General features: G+C 32.0%; 3 protein-coding genes across 3 annotated transcripts in view; 1 reads left to right on the forward strand and 2 right to left on the reverse strand.

The window, feature by feature from the left end:
- The window catches only part of HELRODRAFT_194885 (hypothetical protein), a gene marked incomplete at its 5' end in the record, with an annotated part of 6973 nt that extends 578 nt beyond the window's left edge, over window positions 1-6395 (forward strand). Inside the window, 5 exons of the mRNA XM_009012496.1 lie at window positions 1307-1377; window positions 1747-2193; window positions 2545-2708; window positions 3064-3174; window positions 5420-6395. Coding sequence (XP_009010744.1) covers window positions 1307-1377; window positions 1747-2193; window positions 2545-2708; window positions 3064-3174; window positions 5420-6166 — 1540 coding nt within the window. The 3' untranslated portion in view covers window positions 6167-6395. The remainder of the gene's footprint in view (window positions 1-1306; window positions 1378-1746; window positions 2194-2544; window positions 2709-3063; window positions 3175-5419) is intronic.
- Window positions 6396-8330: 1935 nt separating this feature from the next.
- Window positions 8331-12073, reverse strand: HELRODRAFT_104748 (hypothetical protein). Its single transcript, XM_009012497.1, has 12 exons — window positions 12052-12073; window positions 11857-11975; window positions 11410-11471; window positions 11022-11109; window positions 10717-10800; window positions 10361-10480; window positions 10133-10223; window positions 9921-10011; window positions 9623-9722; window positions 9411-9462; window positions 8908-9041; window positions 8331-8735 (listed from the first exon to the last, which is right to left on the reverse strand). Exons 2-12 carry the CDS (start codon window positions 11952-11954, stop codon window positions 8693-8695), a joined length of 963 nt encoding a protein of 320 aa, XP_009010745.1. The 5' UTR covers window positions 11955-11975; window positions 12052-12073; the 3' UTR covers window positions 8331-8692.
- Window positions 12074-18257: 6184 nt separating this feature from the next.
- The window catches only part of HELRODRAFT_116895 (hypothetical protein), a 10254-nt gene continuing 9307 nt past the window's right edge, over window positions 18258-19204 (reverse strand). Inside the window, exon 20 of the mRNA XM_009012498.1 lies at window positions 18258-18343. The gene's annotated coding sequence lies outside the window, so the exon portion shown is untranslated. The remainder of the gene's footprint in view (window positions 18344-19204) is intronic.

Raw genomic sequence — 19204 nt, forward strand, 5'->3', positions numbered from 1 at the left:
TATGTGCCTGTATCTGTATGTGTGTTTGTTTATGTGTATGTGTATTTTTGTATGTTAGTACTTTAAACAACTCCTTTGTATATGATTGGCCCGCTTACATGGAAACACCAATATACACACACACGTACACACACACACACACACAAACATATATACATGAAAAACAAATGAAAAATTTATACAAAAAATACCAAAAAATTTAACCAAAACAACAATAAAAGACACAGCAGACATTGCTAATGTTAAAAAATTAATTGAAATTTATCAGCACAACGAATGAGCTATGCCATTATATAAATAATAATAATGCATGCATATTGATAGCATGCCATAGTTAATGTGTGGATGTGTGTGTGTATGTGTCCGTATGTGTGTGTTTGCGTGTGCGTGTGTGTGTGCGTGTGTGTGACTGCATAACAATAGATTGCAACAAATCATAGACTCGTGGTTGATCAAATTGTTCCAAAAAAATTGAAAATATTATAAACTAAACATAAAAAAAATGGAAAAAATAAGAAAAAAAAATTTTTCGCCATCTTGGGCAATAATAAGTTTTTTATGAATGGCCAAAGATAAAATAGCGATGCACCGATTTGTTATTTTCATTATTTATAGATTGTTCTGGGTTTCATCTCTCAAGAATTTTTTCTTGCTTTGTTCTCGATTTATTTATTCATTCAATGGTTCTTTCTTTTATTCATTCATACATACTTTCATTTATTCATCTATTTTTCATTCATGCATTCATGCATTCATGCATTCATTCATTCATTCATTCATCCATTCATTCATCTATTCATTTCGAATACGTCACAGTAAAATTCTTCATGGGCGAAAATGGCAAAGTTTAATGTCGGTCTGTCATCTTTCTCTCTATCCACCTATCTATCTTTTAATTTCATTCATTCCTTCACCTATTCATTCAATTATCCTCTCACTCGTCAATTCATTTGTTTCATTCAACCCATCCACTAACAATTACACTTCAGTGAAATTTTCCCAATTCATTAATCAACAAAAGAATGAGCAAAGTCATTTTTCCATTCACTCGTTCATCCAATCACCAATCCATCCAACTTTCCATTCATCCATCCATCCATACATCCATCCATACATACATCTATCCTTCTTTAATTCATTCATCCAATCTTTTACTCAATCCATCCACTAACAGATACGTCACAGTAAAATTTCCCCAGTACGGGAATGATTGGTGCAATGTCAGTAGAGCCCAAGTAGCCATGCTTCTCGTCATTATATTCACCACCATCGCCTGCACTCCCAATTTCATCATTACCATTATCAGGAACGATTGTAGTAACGACCTCGTAAATAGCAGTAGTAGTGGTAGCGGCTTCAGTAGCCTGAGTAGTAGTGGTAGTAGTAGCAGCAGTAGTAGTAGTAGTAGCAGCAGTAGTAGTAGTATTGGTAATAGTTTTAATAACAGTAGTAGTATTATTAGTTTTCATGGTAGTAATAACGATGATAATGATGATGATGCTAACAATGATGATGATGATAGTGATGGTGATGTTGATGATGATGGCTTGGACGGCACCAATACTATGCCATTATATCAGAGCAGAGATGTTTTAAGTTCACCGGCGAAGAATATAAATTTGAATAAGATTTCTTATCGCATTTCATCCTCATCGTCCTCTTCACCACCATCATCATTATCCCCATCAGATACACCACCATCACCACCACCATCAGATACATCATCACCGCCATCACCATCACCAGAAATATGGTGTGTAGACATAGCCACCGAATATACAACCATGTCTACGCTAAACTTTTGGTCTCAGTCCCTCCTATTCAAATTGATACCATGTTGTCTACTGACTATTCTCAGCATATGTCTGATAAAAACGATGCGTGAAGCAGACGAGAAGAGGATTAGGCTATTAGGCAGAAGAGAGGGGTCCAATATGGCGGAAAAAAACAAAATTAGCTTGTTAGGCAAAAGTGGGAGGTCGAATATGGCCGGCGAAAACCGTAGCAGTAGTAGTATTGGTGGTGGTAATAGTAAGATGGCCGCCATTGTTAGTGAGGGGTCCAACATGGCGGGCAAAAACAAAATGGCAATCGGGTTTGAGGTAGTGGAAAATTTCAACACGGCTGGTGGTGGGTGCATGATGGTTGGAAGGTCGGGTTCCGGTATGGTGGAAAGTTTAAAGGATGAAGAGGGTACGGAAAATAATATCGTCAACGACAGTGATGGTGGTGATCAACATCTTCAGGAGAAGCTTCAACAACAGCAACAACAACAAAAACAACAACAACAACAACAAAATTTTGAAGTAACGCAAAGCAAAATCTCAGCAAAGGATGACGACAAAATCATTCAACAAACGACATCCTCAAAGCCAGAAATGACGTCACTAACAACCGCAACATCAACAACAGCATCAATAAAAACAACATCAATAACAACACCAACGTCATCATCAACAAAGACAACAACAAAATCGCTCACAGCTACAAGAACACCAACTAAAAACCCATCCATCACAACAACAACAACAACAACAAACAAAGCCAACAGCAAAAAAAACATGAGCACCAACAACACAGCAACAAAACGCAACACAAATCGCACAACGAAAATGTTGGTTGCCGTCGTTGTTTTGTTCCTGATAACTGAGTTCCCGCAGGGCGTTCTCATGCTTTTTAGTGGATTTTCGGAAACCTTTAAAGATGAGGTTGTTTTTGTGGTTGCTGCTACTGCTGCTGCTTTTGCTGCTGCAGCTGCCATTGGCAGATCTAGGGGTTTAGTAGAAGTGTAATACACACATCAGACCAAAGCAGAGAAAATTTTTCGGAAAATTATATTTACAATAAAGTGAACGGGAATTAGCCAAAAAATTTCGACTGAGAATTTTTGAAATCAGCCTCTCAGAAAAATTCTGAACTGCCACTGGCTGCTGTTGCTGCTACTACTGCTGCTGCTGATGATGATGACAATGATGATGATGACGATTATAATTATTAATAATTCTAAACATTTAATAATTATTAATTGTGAATAATATATATTATTTAATATAAATATAACAGGTTTATCTTCCTCTCGGCGATTTCATAGATATCATAGCTCTGATCAACAATGCCATCAACTTCATCCTCTATTGCACCATGAGCAAGCAATTTAGAGACACGTTCATGAGTGTACTATGTAAAAATAGGAGTAATAATAACAACAATAACAACAACAACAATAATAATAATAACAATAATAATAATAATAATAAACTTTGCGGTAGTACTAAATGCAGTGATGATTGTAGTATTTGCGGTAGTTGTCTTAGCTTCCGCAGCTGCTGTCGTATATTTTGTAGTAGTAGTAGTAGTGGTGGTGGTGGTAGTGGTAGTAATAATAATAATAATAACAATGATAACGGTAACAAAAATAATAAAAGCAATAACAAAATGAGAAACGACCGTGACAAAAGATACGAAAGTATAAAATGTAAGGACGACGACGACAACAACAACAACAATAATAATAATAATAATGATTAATAATAATAATAATAAAGATGATGATGACGTTTGAATTGTTGTTGATTTCTGACAATATTGTTTTATTGTTGTAGTAGTAGTAGTAGTAGTAGCAGTAGTAGTAGTAGTAGTAGCAGTAGTAGTAGTAGTTGTAGTAGAAGAAGTAGTAGAAGTAGTAGTAGTAGTAGAAGTAGTAGTAGTGGTATGGGTGGTATTAGTAGTAGTAGTAGCAGCAGCAGTACCAGCAATAGTAAAAGTAATAACGAAAGTATTATTTTGATAGTAGTAGTAAGAATGATCAAATTTTAAGCGAAAATATTCATAGAGACGTAATATTAGTAGTATGTATGTATGCATGCATGTATGTATGTATGTATGCACGAATGCATGCATGCATGTATGTATGTATTGTATGTAGTATGTATGTAGGTATTTACGTGTAATGTATGTAATGTGTACATTAATTCAGTTATTAATTATTCATGTTGCATTTGTCGTTATTTCTCTGTAAGAAAATGGCGCTGTATAATTTTTTCCGTTTTGTATAATTTTTCCATATTTTTAATTCTTTGTTTTTCCTCATTTTTCGTTTTTAAAATATTTTTCCATATAAGTCAGTTTCTATAGTGTAATGCAGTGTTCCAAGTAATAAAATGTGTGTGTGTGTGTGCGTGCGTGTGTGTGTGGGTGTGTGTATGTGGGTGTGTTGTATCATTAAAAATAGATTTAATTCATTTTAGTGGTTTCTAGAAACTGCTAACGAGGCGTTCGTGTTTCTCTAATTTTGTGAGTTTGCGTGGTGTGTGTTTGTATGTTTTTGTATGTGTGGTGTGTTTTTATGTTTGTATATGTGTGTGTATGCGTGGTGTGTGTGTGTGTTTGTGTATGTGTGTGTATGTATTTTTCGTTAAAATTATATTATTATTTTCATTGTAAGACATATCAAAAAATTGTACTCAAATCTTGAACATTTAAAATTCCATTTTCACTCCATTCCTTCACTCCGTTGTTTTTCGTTTATTCAATCCTACATTATTCCCTTCTTCATTCATTCATTCATTCATTTATTTAATCATGCATTCATTCATTTATCCATTTATTCATTCATTCATTCCGCTTTAGTTTTGTTATATTGGTCAGCTTCTGCAATTGTTATCAATGATCTCACTAAAAAACATTTAATAAGAATACATATATTTATATATCTATTTGCTGGTTTGTTTATTCATTCATTCATTTATTCTTTTATTCATTCATTCAATCAATCATTCGTTCGTTCGTTCGTTCGTTTATTCAGTCAAATAATATATAACACAGCGTAATTCGATCATTCCCGCTGTTTTAGCAATACTATTTTAATTTCTTTGTTTTCATAACTATGTTGACGTCATTTTCACCCATTTATAACATCATATATAAGAAACATAATAAACAATAACATTGAATTTTTAAAACTCAAAATTTACTTTAAATTCAGTAAAATTACTAATATATACATATATACACACGGATAAATAAGCTAGTTATATTTTTTGTAATTGTTATCCATGTTATTGCTAATGTAAAATAAAGTGAGTTCGGGTAAGGTTATTATTATTTGGTTTATTATTATTAATTATACTTTTTTAATATTATTTTAATATGCTAAGTAAAATAAATTTTAATAAAAAAAAATACGTTCAATTCTTTATATTTGATATGAATTACTTTGACGTTGAAACGGTCATTGGTTAATTAAGTATAAACTTAAATACTTACTATTCGATATAACTTATTAATTAACCAGTTAATTAACATAATTATCCATTATTATTATTGTTATTTATTATAACATAATATTCAAATTAAATGAATTTATAGTATTTTTGATAGAGCTACCTCACATAATTAAAAACTGCCTCATCTAAAACAGGCAACAAGTTCACAAGCACCCAGTCGGATGGAGAAAGGACAAAAATCAAATTTGACCCAGAAACGTGTGGGGTCAAGCTCTTCACGCGTCGAAGAACCTTCACTTACGTTAAACTCGGATAACGCCCTAAAGCCCGTAAAAATAGTGCCGAAAGTTTACGATCCGAAGCGAGCCGTAACTCTTGACTATCGGGCAGATAAAAAGGACCACTGCTGCGAGTTCTACATACACAATACAGAACCGACGGTGATCAAATACGAGATATCGAGGGACCTTGAGGAGTGCTTGCATTGCCGACCAACGAAGGGCATCATCAAAAGTTCAGAGATCGCGGTCATTGTGGCCGCCCTCAGATCAAAATGGATTCAGAAACAGGATTGGTCAGTATTTGACACTAACGGCTACCTTGGTAAGATGATCGTGAATCTTAAAATACCAATAAGCTCTCCGGATTTGGAAATTTTCCAAAACGGAATGACGAGAGTTAAGGTAGAGAAACATAACCTGATAATCCTACTCTCTCAAAAAAGCGTCGACGTACTAACCAAAATCGAGGAACCGTCAGCAGAGTCATACAACAAACAAAAGGCTCTGGAATACGTGAAACAGTTGCAATTAAAAGAAAAAGCCACCAAAGCATTAACATACCTACGCCTGTCGATTTTGATTGAATACCCAAAATGGGTGGCAGCGGCTGTGGTCGGCTTCTTGGCTTTATATTTCGACTTGTGCTTCGACAAAAATTAAGCATGATTGCTCCAGTTAGTTCGCAGTCAGCTGTGAAAAATCGACGATTCTAAAATGTTGCCTCAAATTTCTCGATTAATTAGTGTTAATTAATTAATTAATTAACTAATTAAATAGTATTAGTCGAAAATTGTCCATTTTAATTCGTTTAAACGATAGCTTCATTTCTCTTTGTCTCCGTTTAATAATATTCACCCAACTTTACTAATAAAAAAAATTTAAGAAAAATCATTGGAGTTTTAAGTAGTAGTAGTAATAATAATACAAATCAATAATTTGACGACGACGATTTTGCAAGTTGTTTAATGAAATTTAAAAAAAAATAAAAAACTATTTATAAAGAAAGCTACGAAAATATTTTAATTAACTAACAAGCGATCTATCAAACAGTAAATATTATTAGTTGTAGTAGTAATAGTACTGTAATAGTTGCATGGTAGTAGTAGTAGTAGTAGTAGTAGTAGTAGTAGCAGCAGTAGTAGCAGTAGTAATAGCAATTAGAAAGACGAACCATTACTCTATATTCGAAAAAATCTTTTAAAAGTAACAATATATTGATAACAATAAAGACAAAGAATGAGTGATTGAAACAGCGTTTATTTATTTGTTCAACTTCAACACTTACTACTGCCGTTAAAAAAATTATCCTAAAACAAAAACGGAGAGAGAGAGAGAAAGAGGGAGAGAGATAAAATTGAAACCAAACATTTGGATATAAAATAAACGGATAAAAAATCTTAAATAAATGGATAAAACAAATTCGAAAATGAAATTAGTCGAAATTTAATCCGAGACCAAACAAAAAACTTAAAAAAGCCGACAGTCACATTATATCGCTCAACAGATCCATCACTAAATGAATGAATCAATGAATCAATGAATCAATCAATCGATCGATCAATCAATCAATCAATCGATGGACGAGCTAATCAATCAATCGATCAAACCAATTACAACCAATCAATCATCTAATTAACCAATCAATCAACCAATTAATTAATTAACCAACTAATAATTAATTCAATCATCAAACCGACCAATCGGTTAAATCGACATCTAATCACCAACAAAAACTGTCGTCTTAAACAACAATAAAACAACAACAACAACAACAATAATAATAATAATTTCCTAATTAAATGAACTACAAAAATATGATAAAAGCAAAGAAAACATAGATATAAATACTATCATACTCAATATAATTTTCTATTAACATGCTACTAACATAGAAAAAAGCATATATATATATATATGTATATATATGTATATATATATTTTTTTACAATATTCTATTTTATAGAATATTGTAAAAATTATGGTCTATTACCAACACGTATATATATATATATATATATATATATATATATATATATATATATATAACGGTAACCATAGTAACCATAACACACATACTTATTATATATATATATATATATATATATATATATATATATATATATATATATATATATATGAGATACTAACCAAAAATTAATTCAAATTCAAAAAAGATGTCACTGATTCCAACAAAACATAGACATTTCGGCATATTGAAATGGAATAAATTCATGGCAAAATGGAAAAATAATTTTCTTTTATTATTATTCTTTCTTTGTTCACGTAATGAATGATGTCCAAGAACGAAAAATATGGGCACACTTTATTCAAATTCTTTAAAAAGAAAGAACCACGATTGGCTGGAACGGTCGACCAATCAGGGTCAAAGTGGAGAAACAATCAATTAACCACTCTGATAAAACCTTCAAACAGACTAATCAACCAACCAACCAACCAACCAACCAATCAACCAACCAATCAACCAATCAATCAATCAATCAATCAATCAACCAACCAACCAATCAATCTATCAATCACTTAATCAATCAATCTATCAACTAATTAATTAATAAACCAATCACACGCTAAATTCAATAGACCAGTTAGTTAAACGAACATGCATTCAATTATAAAATAAACCTCTGTTTTCAATTTTCAATCATACTTGTCACTGATGAATGAATATTAATTATATTACAGAAATTTTCAAAAAAGTAATAAAATAATATTATTAATCTAACATTAAAGTTATAAACGAGTGCAAGCTAGTATACATATATATATATATATATATATATATATATATATATATATATATATATATATATATATATATATATGTGTGTGTGTGTGTGTGTGTGTGTGTGTGAGTGTGTATGTGTGCGTGTGTGTACGTGTGAAGATGTGATTATGTATCAACAACATAAGCATGGACAATGATAATGAGACATAACAAGATGATGATTAGTCATTTCCTCTTATATTATATCAAAATTAATAACAATTATCGCCTTAAGCTGTCAAATCTATCCAGAAAAAAAACCTTTCATCATCATTTTCGTCATCATCATCATCATTATTATTATCATCATCATTATCATCATCATCATCATCATCATTATTCTTATTATTATTATAAAACATCATCACCATCATCGTCATAGTCATCAGTCGTCTTCCTTTCTTTTAAAGAGAGCTACCCTTGCTATGATCTCCCAGGACATAGATCCTAGAGAAAAAAAGATTATAAAGTAGAAATAACGACAACAACAACGACAACAACGACAACAGCAACAGCAGCAGCAACAACAACAATAGCAGCAGCAGCAACAACAACAACAACAACAACAACAGCAGCAGCAGCAACAACAACAACGACAACAACATCAACAGTAGCATACTTATAATAGGAGTTCATCTGTTCCAGAATGATGAAAGTAAGGACCGTATGTGGTCCGAGCCTGGCGTAGTAGGGGGTGAACCCTTTCCACAGGCTGAAGAAGCCCTCATTTTTAATCACCCTCACTAACACGTCCTGATGATGATGATAGGATGATGGTGATGATCAAATTTCTTTTATTCGATGATCTCAAATAATTTATGCAACAAATAATGACATAAATAGAAGAAAATTATAAGGTTGATCGAGAAAGAAACCAAAAAAGTTTATCTAATCCGACCACCCTTTATCACTTTTATAGTTGTTAGAAGAAATAGGTCATTAGTAAAAAGTTAAACCCAAAATGATTATGGTGATGATGATGGCCGTGACGATAGTTTGATGATAGTGACATGGATGGGTGATGGTGGTGATTGATGTACATCGCGATTGTAATGATGATGGTTATGGTGGTGATGAGGACGACGATGATGACGATGATTACAACTAATATGATGAACGCACCAAGGCTCCACTATACTCTGGCTTTCCATCAATCACTTTCATGCTCTGAATTCTGTTGGAATTATCAATTAGCCAATCAAATGAAACAATTCAATCAGCTGGTCAGTCATCAATCAACCAGCCAAACAACGAATTAACCAACCAGTCAATCAATCATTCAACCAATTAATCAATTAGTTAATCATTCCTTCGAATGACCTAAATAAACTGACCTAGTTTTAGCAATGTCCACAGGCATAGAAGCAGCAGTAGTAACCAGGCCACTGATCATACTGGCCACAAAATGGAGGGTTATGTTCTCCTCGAAGTATCCTGATGGTGATGGAGATGATGCTGTTGATGGCGAGCCAACCAAACAAACCAACCAACCAATCCACAAACCAACCAATCCACAAACCGACCAATCCACAAACCAGCCAATCAATCCACAAACCAACCAACCAATCCATAGACCAGCCAACCAGTCAACTGATCAAACCAACTAATCAATCAATCAACCAACTAACTAACCAGTAGACAAAACAATCTGCTTAGCCTGTGAGTATGAAGCAAGCTGGGCTGCATTCACGACCATCGCCCTAACTACAGTTGGTCCACAGCCCTGAATAACAACAACAACAATAATAATAATAATAATAATAACAACAATAATAATGAAAATAATAACAATAATAATAACAACTAACACAAAACTGCTACTAATAACCATTACTACTACTCACTCTCCAGAGAGTTAGAACGCCCTCCTCCTTAGTAATTCTATAGAGAGCATCGAAGACATTCTTGTAACCCCTTCTCTCAGCTGGGGGCAATCTGACGATGATAACGACGACGACGATGATAACGACGATGACAATGACGATGCAAAACTTATCATACAAATTTCTCACCAAATCTCCGAATGAAAAACTCTACCCCACCCCACTTCACTCCACACAGTCTGAACTGACCTTCCATCCGAGGTCATCCTAATTAGAGACACCTCGGCCGGCGTTCCAATGAAAGACCCGACAGCCCCTGCGGCCATACCGAGGGCCGCTTTCATGAAGAAGTTTGGAGATTTATTATCCCTGTTTGGTTGTGTGTGTGTGCGCTTGTGTGTGTGCGTGGGTGTGTGTGAGAGGAAATGTGTGCATGTATTTGTGTATGTGTGAACGTAGGGTTCATTCACTCATTCATTCATTCATTTATTCATATCCACTAACTTGGAGAACATTTCGAAGAGGTATTGATATACCTCTTCAAAAGGGTATACGTAGGGTTCATTCACTCATTCATTTATTCATTCATCCATCCATCCACTAACTTGGAGAACATTTCGAAGAGGTATTGATATACCCCCAGTCTCCCTGTGGTATAGGTTGCCTGCCTCAAGAGGCCAGCTGATAGGCTATAGAAATTGAAAAACAAAACCATAGTATATCCCCATTAATCCATCATTCATTCATTCATTCATTGACCCATCCATTAATGCAATTAATTAATCAATCAATCAATTAACCAATCAACCAACTAACCAACCAACCAACCAAGCAATCAACAACAAATGATATTTAATTATTATTATAATTATTATTAATCAATTAATTATTATAATTATAATTAACCGACCCTGCATAGAGCCCTGTAAAACCTTCATTCTTGATAATATTTTTGGCACAGGTGAAACTAGTCACCCTTTCTTTAGCTGTACCCACACCTAATTATATATATTTAATATTTAATTAATATTTTATTAAATATTAATACTTAATTACACCTAATTATGAATAATACATAAATAACAATAATAATTATTATTATTATATAATATGTAAATATATATATATATATATTTATGTTATATGATAATTATATATGTAATAAAAAAATAGTTAAGATAATCATGAAAAAAACTATTAATTGATAAATAGAGTAGCAATAACATGGATAAATAAATGCATGAATTTATAGATGAATGGATGAATGAATGGATGAATGGAAGGACGAATGAGCATACCACTCAATTGCATTCTGTTCTTGATCAAATCTAATGGTTGGACTACACAAGTTGCCATCATACTAAGAAATAAATTATTATAAATAGTAATAAAACATAAATAATATTGAAATATGTTGCTATATTTGAAAATTTTAAATAAAAATTAACCTAAAATATAAATTTAAAACTTAAAAACCAAACACCACACTTAAACCAAATTAAACTATGAAAATTTCACTCATATTTTTCATTTTAATAAACTTCAAAAACATTCTAGAATCTACTATCAATTTTGGGCTTTGTCAGATCAGATAGCCAGCTAAGATTTTGAAATGTGATAATAAAATGAATGAAACCAAGTGAAAAAAAGTTATTTTATTTAAAATGGTCAACTATCAATCCATGATTAAACACAAAATTGAATTTTATTTAAAATATTATATTAAAGGATTAAATCTAACTAACCCGGCCGTGCCACCGAAAACGAATTTCATGTATTTGGGCATGGTTTTAGGAGGAGGCGGAGGTGAGGCCACAGGTTCTGGTTCTTTCTTCGGAGCCATCACTTACGTTTGAATCACTAACTTTAGTAAAAATAATTGTGATTTTGTTAGAAAAACGCGGCCAAATATTTTCAAAAACGCGAAATTTAAAATCAACCTTGCCGAGGTCGGAAAATAAAATTTGTTCCGTTTGGACTTAATCATAAATTTATTTTTATTTTATTGTAGCGCTTCACTTTTTAAATATTTTAGTTTGTTGAATATTTCATCAAATGTGTGATTTTTATGATTTTACTCAAGTAATTTTTATTTAATATATAGTATTAGTAAAAATAAGTTGTTGAGCTTATCATATAATTAAGTTTTTTAATAAATTTTTGCTTAAAAAAGTAAAAGTACTCATATTTATAACCGCCAACAATTGATTTTTCAATTTTACGATACTAAATACTTAGTATAATGAAGTGATTTTTGGTATTTTTGTATTTGTGTATATTTTGTATGCATTTCTGTTTGTTTGTATGTATATTTGTATGTGTATTTTATTGGATCTTCCCAAACAAGGTATACAGGCTTGTTTATTGATCTATCTGTAACTATGTATCTACGTATATGTTTATGTATCTGTTTATATATAAATACACATACACGCAGACATACAAACAAACAAACATACATACATATACAAGCCCACATGTCTTAAAATTAAAAAAAATTTATAAATAAAAATATTGATCTAATATATTCCATATACTCTATACATTTCATACATCTTTTATATACAAATATGGATTTACATTCTCAAAAACATTTGTGTATGTGCGTATATATATGCGTATATCTGGGTATATATGCTGGTATAGGAGTACATGTAGGCGTATTCACGTACAATACATACGAACCTTACGTATGTACGTTTTGTGTACAATAGATGAAGCATCTCCGATGCCATTGTACACAATTTAGCGTACACACATATATATGCACTGACTGACTGCCCTTATGGCGTATGTATACTTGTATACACACCAAATACGCAAACTACAAACTTATACACATACATACAGACGCAAACATACACAGATACACATTTGGATGCAAATTGGAAAAACACATGCGAACATATGCTTAAGTGCTTACATATATTCAAGAATACATTCATATATATATATATATATGTATATATATATATATACTATATGCACACATACATACATACAAATATACAAACACACACACACACGCACACACACACGCACACACATACATACCGATAAAAAAATATCAAATTAAAATTCAAATATTACACAAGATATTACGCAGGTTTACATTAACCAGATCTATACTGTATAAATGTATGCATGCATATATGTATGTATGTATGTATGTATGTATGAATGTATGTATGGATGTATGTATGTATGTATGTATGTATGTATGTATGTATGTATGTATGTATGTATGTATGTATGTATGTATGTATGTATGTATGTATGTATGTATGTATGTATGTATGTATGTGTATGTAGTTTTGTATATCTATAAAAAGATCAAACATACACCCACTGTTTATTATTGAAGATGTTTATCTTTATTCATCTTTATTGTTGTATTTGTATGGCGGTACGTTTGTATGTTTTAGTAATTTGTATGTATGTTTTTACTTTATGTTTGTATGTCTTTTTGTATAGTTTGTATGTATGTGTGTTTTTTTTGTATTTTTACGGTATTTTTCATTAATATAATCAACACTATAATGTTTTCAATTATGTCAATTATGCAAGTATGTTTGCATGTTGGTCTATGTATGTGTTTATATATATGTATGATTGTTGTTTGTATGTTGTTGTGTATGTTTGCTTGTATATACGTTTGTGTATTTGTATGTTTTTGTATAGTAATTCGTATGTTTGTTGTTTGTTTGTTTGCATGTATTTTTGTATGTATTTTTAGTTAATGCAATATACAAAGATCACTTATCACAACAATTTCAGAATTTTACAGATTTATATGGATTAAAATAGACAACGTTATTCAAATACAACGACAACATCAACAACAATATCAACCACAACATCAACAACAACAACAATTTTTATAAGTTAAGCAACAACAACAACAATATAATACTAACATCATTAACGTAAACAACAATAGCAACGACAATAATGTCTTTGAAACAACAACAACAACATCAACAACAACAACAACAACAACAATTAAAGAAATCAAAACAGCAACAAAACAACGAAAAAATCAACAAAATTATGGCAGACGGCGCTAAAAATTATCCGGCTTATCTTAAACTAATCTATACCGGTAAGTAAATGTATTACATGGTAAATGTTTACACAGACACACACACCACACACACACACAAACAAACAAACAAAAATTCAAACATACAAGCAAACAAGCAAAACATACCATACATGGTATAAACTTCAATTCTAACAATCATACATACAAACCGTTGTGTAATGCTTTATATTATACATAGATCATTGTTGAGACAAGGAGAAAAATACTTGTACTACTACTATAGCAAGTACTGCTGCTACTACTTATAAAACTACTGCTACTACTGCTGCTGCTACTACAACTACCACAACAACAACTACTACAACTTCTAATACCACTACTACCACTACAAATAATAATATTGCATTTTTACAACTACTGCAACTACAGCTGCTGCAACTACTACTGCTACTACTACTACCACTACTACTACTACTACTACAACTACTAATACTACTACTACTACTACTACAACAACTACTACTACTACTACTACTAATAATAATAATAATAGTAATAATAACTTTTCAGGCGATTCAGAGATCTCATCGGATGACGACCACTCGCCACTGCACAGAAGAAAGAATAATAAGAATAATAATAAAAATAATAACAATAAACATAATGAAATTATTAATAGCATAAATAATAACAATAATAATAATATAAATTATAACGATATTAATAATAATAATAACGACTCAACCAATTGTAATAATCTCACGGACAAAAATAATAATAATTATGGTAATAATAATAACAATAATAATTATGGTGATAATAATAATAATAATAATTATGTTTACTATAACGATAACGACGAGAACGACGATTATGATGATGATAAGAACACCGGTGGTAATGATAATGATGGTTATGAAAATTTTAAAAGTAAATTTAGATCGAGAACCTTGGATGAGCTGTCGAAAATAAAATACGAAGGTAGAATTTATCATCAGCATCAGCAGTCACAGCAGTGTAATCGCTATCACTATCACCACTTCCATCAGTAAATAATCATCGTCATCATCGTCATCATTATCATCATTATCATCATTATCATCATCGTCATCATCGTCAGTATTTTATTAACATTATCACTTTTATTGTACAATATTTAGATAAGGAACAACAACAGTCAGCAACAAGAAATAATAATAATAATAACAACAACAACAACAACAACATTAATAAACATAACAACAAATATAACAACTACTTCAACAAAAAAACTTTTAGAGGTTAGAATGAAATTTACTCTATCATCATCGTCATCATCATCGTCATCATTTGCTAAATTGCAATCGCAAACAAAACTCTCTTAATCATCATAATCTTGTCTTAGCTCAGGCCGTGGGCAAACCAAACTTTTTGGTTTGAGGGCCTCCCTGAGAACTATTTGACCTTTGAAGGGCCGCATTGAGAACTATTTGACCTTTGAAGGGCCACATTGAGAACTATTTGACCTTTGAAGGGCCGCATATGTACTTAAACAGCAACATTTTTGACCCTGGGGAGAATTTTTTAAAGATTTGTGGCCCTGTCATTGTGACCCTTCATAAAGTTGTTAATACTATTATATTACGATTATTATTATTAATTTATTATTGATACTATTATTAATTTATTATTATTGTTATTATTATTATTTTCAGATCTTTATAACTGGCACTCCACAAATAATAATAATAATAATAATAATTTTTATGACCATGATGACGATAATGACAAATTAAAAATAAATATGGATGATCAAGCGCTGATTGAAAGAATGGACATGAAAAAAGAATTAATGCAGGTTTTCATTCATTCATTCATTCATTTAATCATTATACAATTTATTTATAAAGCTATTAATTCATTCATACGTACATGCAAACATACATACACACACACACACACACACGTACACACAAATACACACTCACACATTCATACACACAAACATACACACACATACACACACACACACACATACGCAGATCCAGGAAGAAATATCGTCATTAAAATCTGTCTTGGATACAAAAATAATGCTAGCTAATCAATTGAAGAAAAAACTAGGCCTAACCACTATGGTCGAGTTTAAATCAAGTATTAAGAATATCAAGAGTTCAGAAACGTTGGTTTTCATTCATTCATTCTTTCATTCATTCATTCATTCTTTCATTCATTCATTCATTCATTCAGTTTCCTTAAGACGAACGCCGCTTTGCGTTCGTTAGGAACATTCGCGTCTAAGACGTTTGGAAATCTGAGGTGACATTATTATTATTATTATTGTTATTCATTTATTATTATTATTATTGTTGTTGTTGTTGTTGTTTTGATGATGATGATGAAAACGACGATGACGTCATTTGTTGTTTACAGAACTTCATCGTCAACCTTCTTCAAACAAAATGAAAGTTCAATGAATTTGATCAAAGTAAGATTGAATGAATGAATGAATGAATGAATGAACGAACGAACGAACAAACGAACGAATGAATGAATGCATGAATGAATGAATGAACAAATGAACAAATGAACGAACGAACGAACGAACGAATGAATGAAAGGATTACCCAATAACAATTTCAAAATTTCATCTAAACTCCAGCAGTCCCAATCGCTGGCTAACTTGCAGAATGATCAGGTTAAATCTAGAAGAACAATAACCATAATAAAAATAGTTATACAAACATTTATTATTATTTTTATTATTTATTATTATTGCTTACGATTTGTCCGTAATTATTTTCATAATTTAATTAAATCTAACAGGGATTTATGAAGCCGAGCAAATCAGAAACCAATGTGGCATCATATCAATGAGACGGTCGTCCTAGTTTTCACCATCATCATCATTACTTCAGTATTCATTCTGTGGTTCGATCATTCATTCATTCATTTATTGGTTCATTCATTCAATCGTCTGTTCATTCATTCATTCATTTATGAACCTACTTAATCAGTCGTTCGTTCATGTTTTCATTCATTCATCTATCTATCCATCCATCCACCTACTTAATTTATTAATGCATCCAATCATTTTTTCTGTTCTCAATTCTTCATTCCTTCATTCCTTCATTCATATATTTAACCATTCATTTACTTATCCATTCATTCAATCAATCATTCCTCTTTTTGTAATAAAAAATAAACCATTACTATAATACTTAATATTATCAGTGTATTAATATTGCTATTATTAATATATATGTAAATATAAGTATAACACACACACACACACAAACACACACACACATATATATACATATATATATAATTTTTTTATATGATATCATTACTATCATCATTGATAGTGGAGTAACGCATTATCATTGTATTTGACGATGTTGTCCGTTATATTGTATAGTTCAGAAGTGGGCAAACTGCGGCCGGCGAGGTCTTGCTCGTCTAATAAAAGGTTGTCAGCCAGACATTCTGACCAAAAGAGTCACAGATCTTAAACAACTTCTCCCTCGGGTCGAAATAATTTTCTATTTAAGTACAAATGCTAAAATAGTTCTCAATGCTGCCCTTACAGCCAAAAGTTTGCCCACCCCTGATATAGTTAATCACCTTCATCGTCATCGTCGTATCATTGTTTCTATATAAACAATATTAACTTCGAATTTAATCCTAATTGACAGTAATTAATTAAGATTTTGTAAACACTTACGTCTGCGGCTTCACAAGCCAGCCACATGTCCGAGCAATACAAACGTAACTCCTCTAGCTTCAAATCATTTCTGGAGGAAACCAACAACTAAGAAATAGATAGCTATTTGAAACGAAACGGCTACAAACAATATCCGCGAAGTTTACCGTTTTTAACCGCACGGTCATCCACAGAGGACTGAAATGCATCAACATCATGATAGCTTTTAAAAACCTAACTTTCCCACATACACAAATACCCATAAAGCTACTTTTTTATAATAAAACACCTTCACAAACTAAACTGTACGCTTGTATATATATATGTATATATATATATATATATATATATATATATATATATATATATATATATATATTTCTATTAAACGCTTTCAACAATACTTCAAATTAAACCTTACCGATATATTTCATATTGTACTTGTATAAAATATAATAATATCAATCTGATTTTTTCTCAATTTAATAATAAAAAATAATAATAGCAATAATAGGAATTGAAGTTATGATGAGAATTGCTAACAGTATGTTTGATGATGAAGGTATACCTGAGGATTGGCGACACAGTGTGTTGGTGCCGTTGTATAAGGGCAAAGGAGATGTGAGAGATTGTGGGTCAGACAGGGGTGTGAAATTACTAGAGCACGGAATGAAGGTAGTGGAGAGGGTGCTTGAGAGGAGGTTGAGAAGTATGGTGACAGTTAATGAAATGCAGTGTGGGTTTATGCCTGGTAGGGGAACGGTGGATGCGTTGTTCATGGCGAGAATGTTGCAGGAGAATTATAGAAAGAAGAAACGAAGATTGTACATGTGTTTTGTGGATCTAGAAAAGGCTTTTGATCGAGTACCGAGGAAGGTCATTGAATGGGCGTTGAGGAAGAAAGGAGTGAATGAGAGACTTGTTAAAGCTGTGATGCAGCTGTATGAAGGGGCAAAGACAAAGGTGAGGGTTGGAAGGGGGATGTCGGACGCTTTTAGTGTTAAGGTAGGAGTGCATCAAGGATCAGTGTTATCACCGTTTCCGTTTGCAATTGTGATGGATGTTGTGTGTGGAAACATAATGGAGGGGTTGTTATTTGAGATTTTGTATGCAGATGATTTAGTCTTGATGGCTGATAGCATGGAAGAATTGCAGTTAAAATTTGACAGATGGAAAAGTGTTATTGAAAAGAAAGGGTTAAAAGTTAATATTGGTAAGACGAAGGTAATGGTGAGTGGGGAAGGTGGGGAACGAGTGATAAGTAAAATAGACCCCTGTGGGGTATGTGATAGGAGAGTGAAGGCTAACTCGGTATTGTGTATAGGATGTCAGAAATGGGTGCATAAGAGATGTAGTGGTGTGAGGG

The sequence above is a fragment of the Helobdella robusta genome (assembly GCF_000326865.2).
Source record: "Helobdella robusta unplaced genomic scaffold HELROscaffold_108, whole genome shotgun sequence".
NCBI classification, from domain to species: Eukaryota; Metazoa; Annelida; class Clitellata; order Rhynchobdellida; family Glossiphoniidae; genus Helobdella; species Helobdella robusta.

Excerpts from the sequence above, each read along its gene's own strand:
- HELRODRAFT_104748 (XM_009012497.1), bottom strand. The coding sequence starts at position 11,954 with ATGGCTCCGAAGAAAGAACCAGAACCTGTGGCCTCACCTCCGCCTCCT. Across the intron at positions 10,224-10,360 it reads AGGATGACCTCGGATGGAAG|ATTGCCCCCAGCTGAGAGAA; the intron begins GTCAGTTCAGAC and ends TATCATCGTCAG. Across the intron at positions 9,463-9,622 it reads GTGGACATTGCTAAAACTAG|AATTCAGAGCATGAAAGTGA; the intron begins GTCAGTTTATTT and ends TAATTCCAACAG.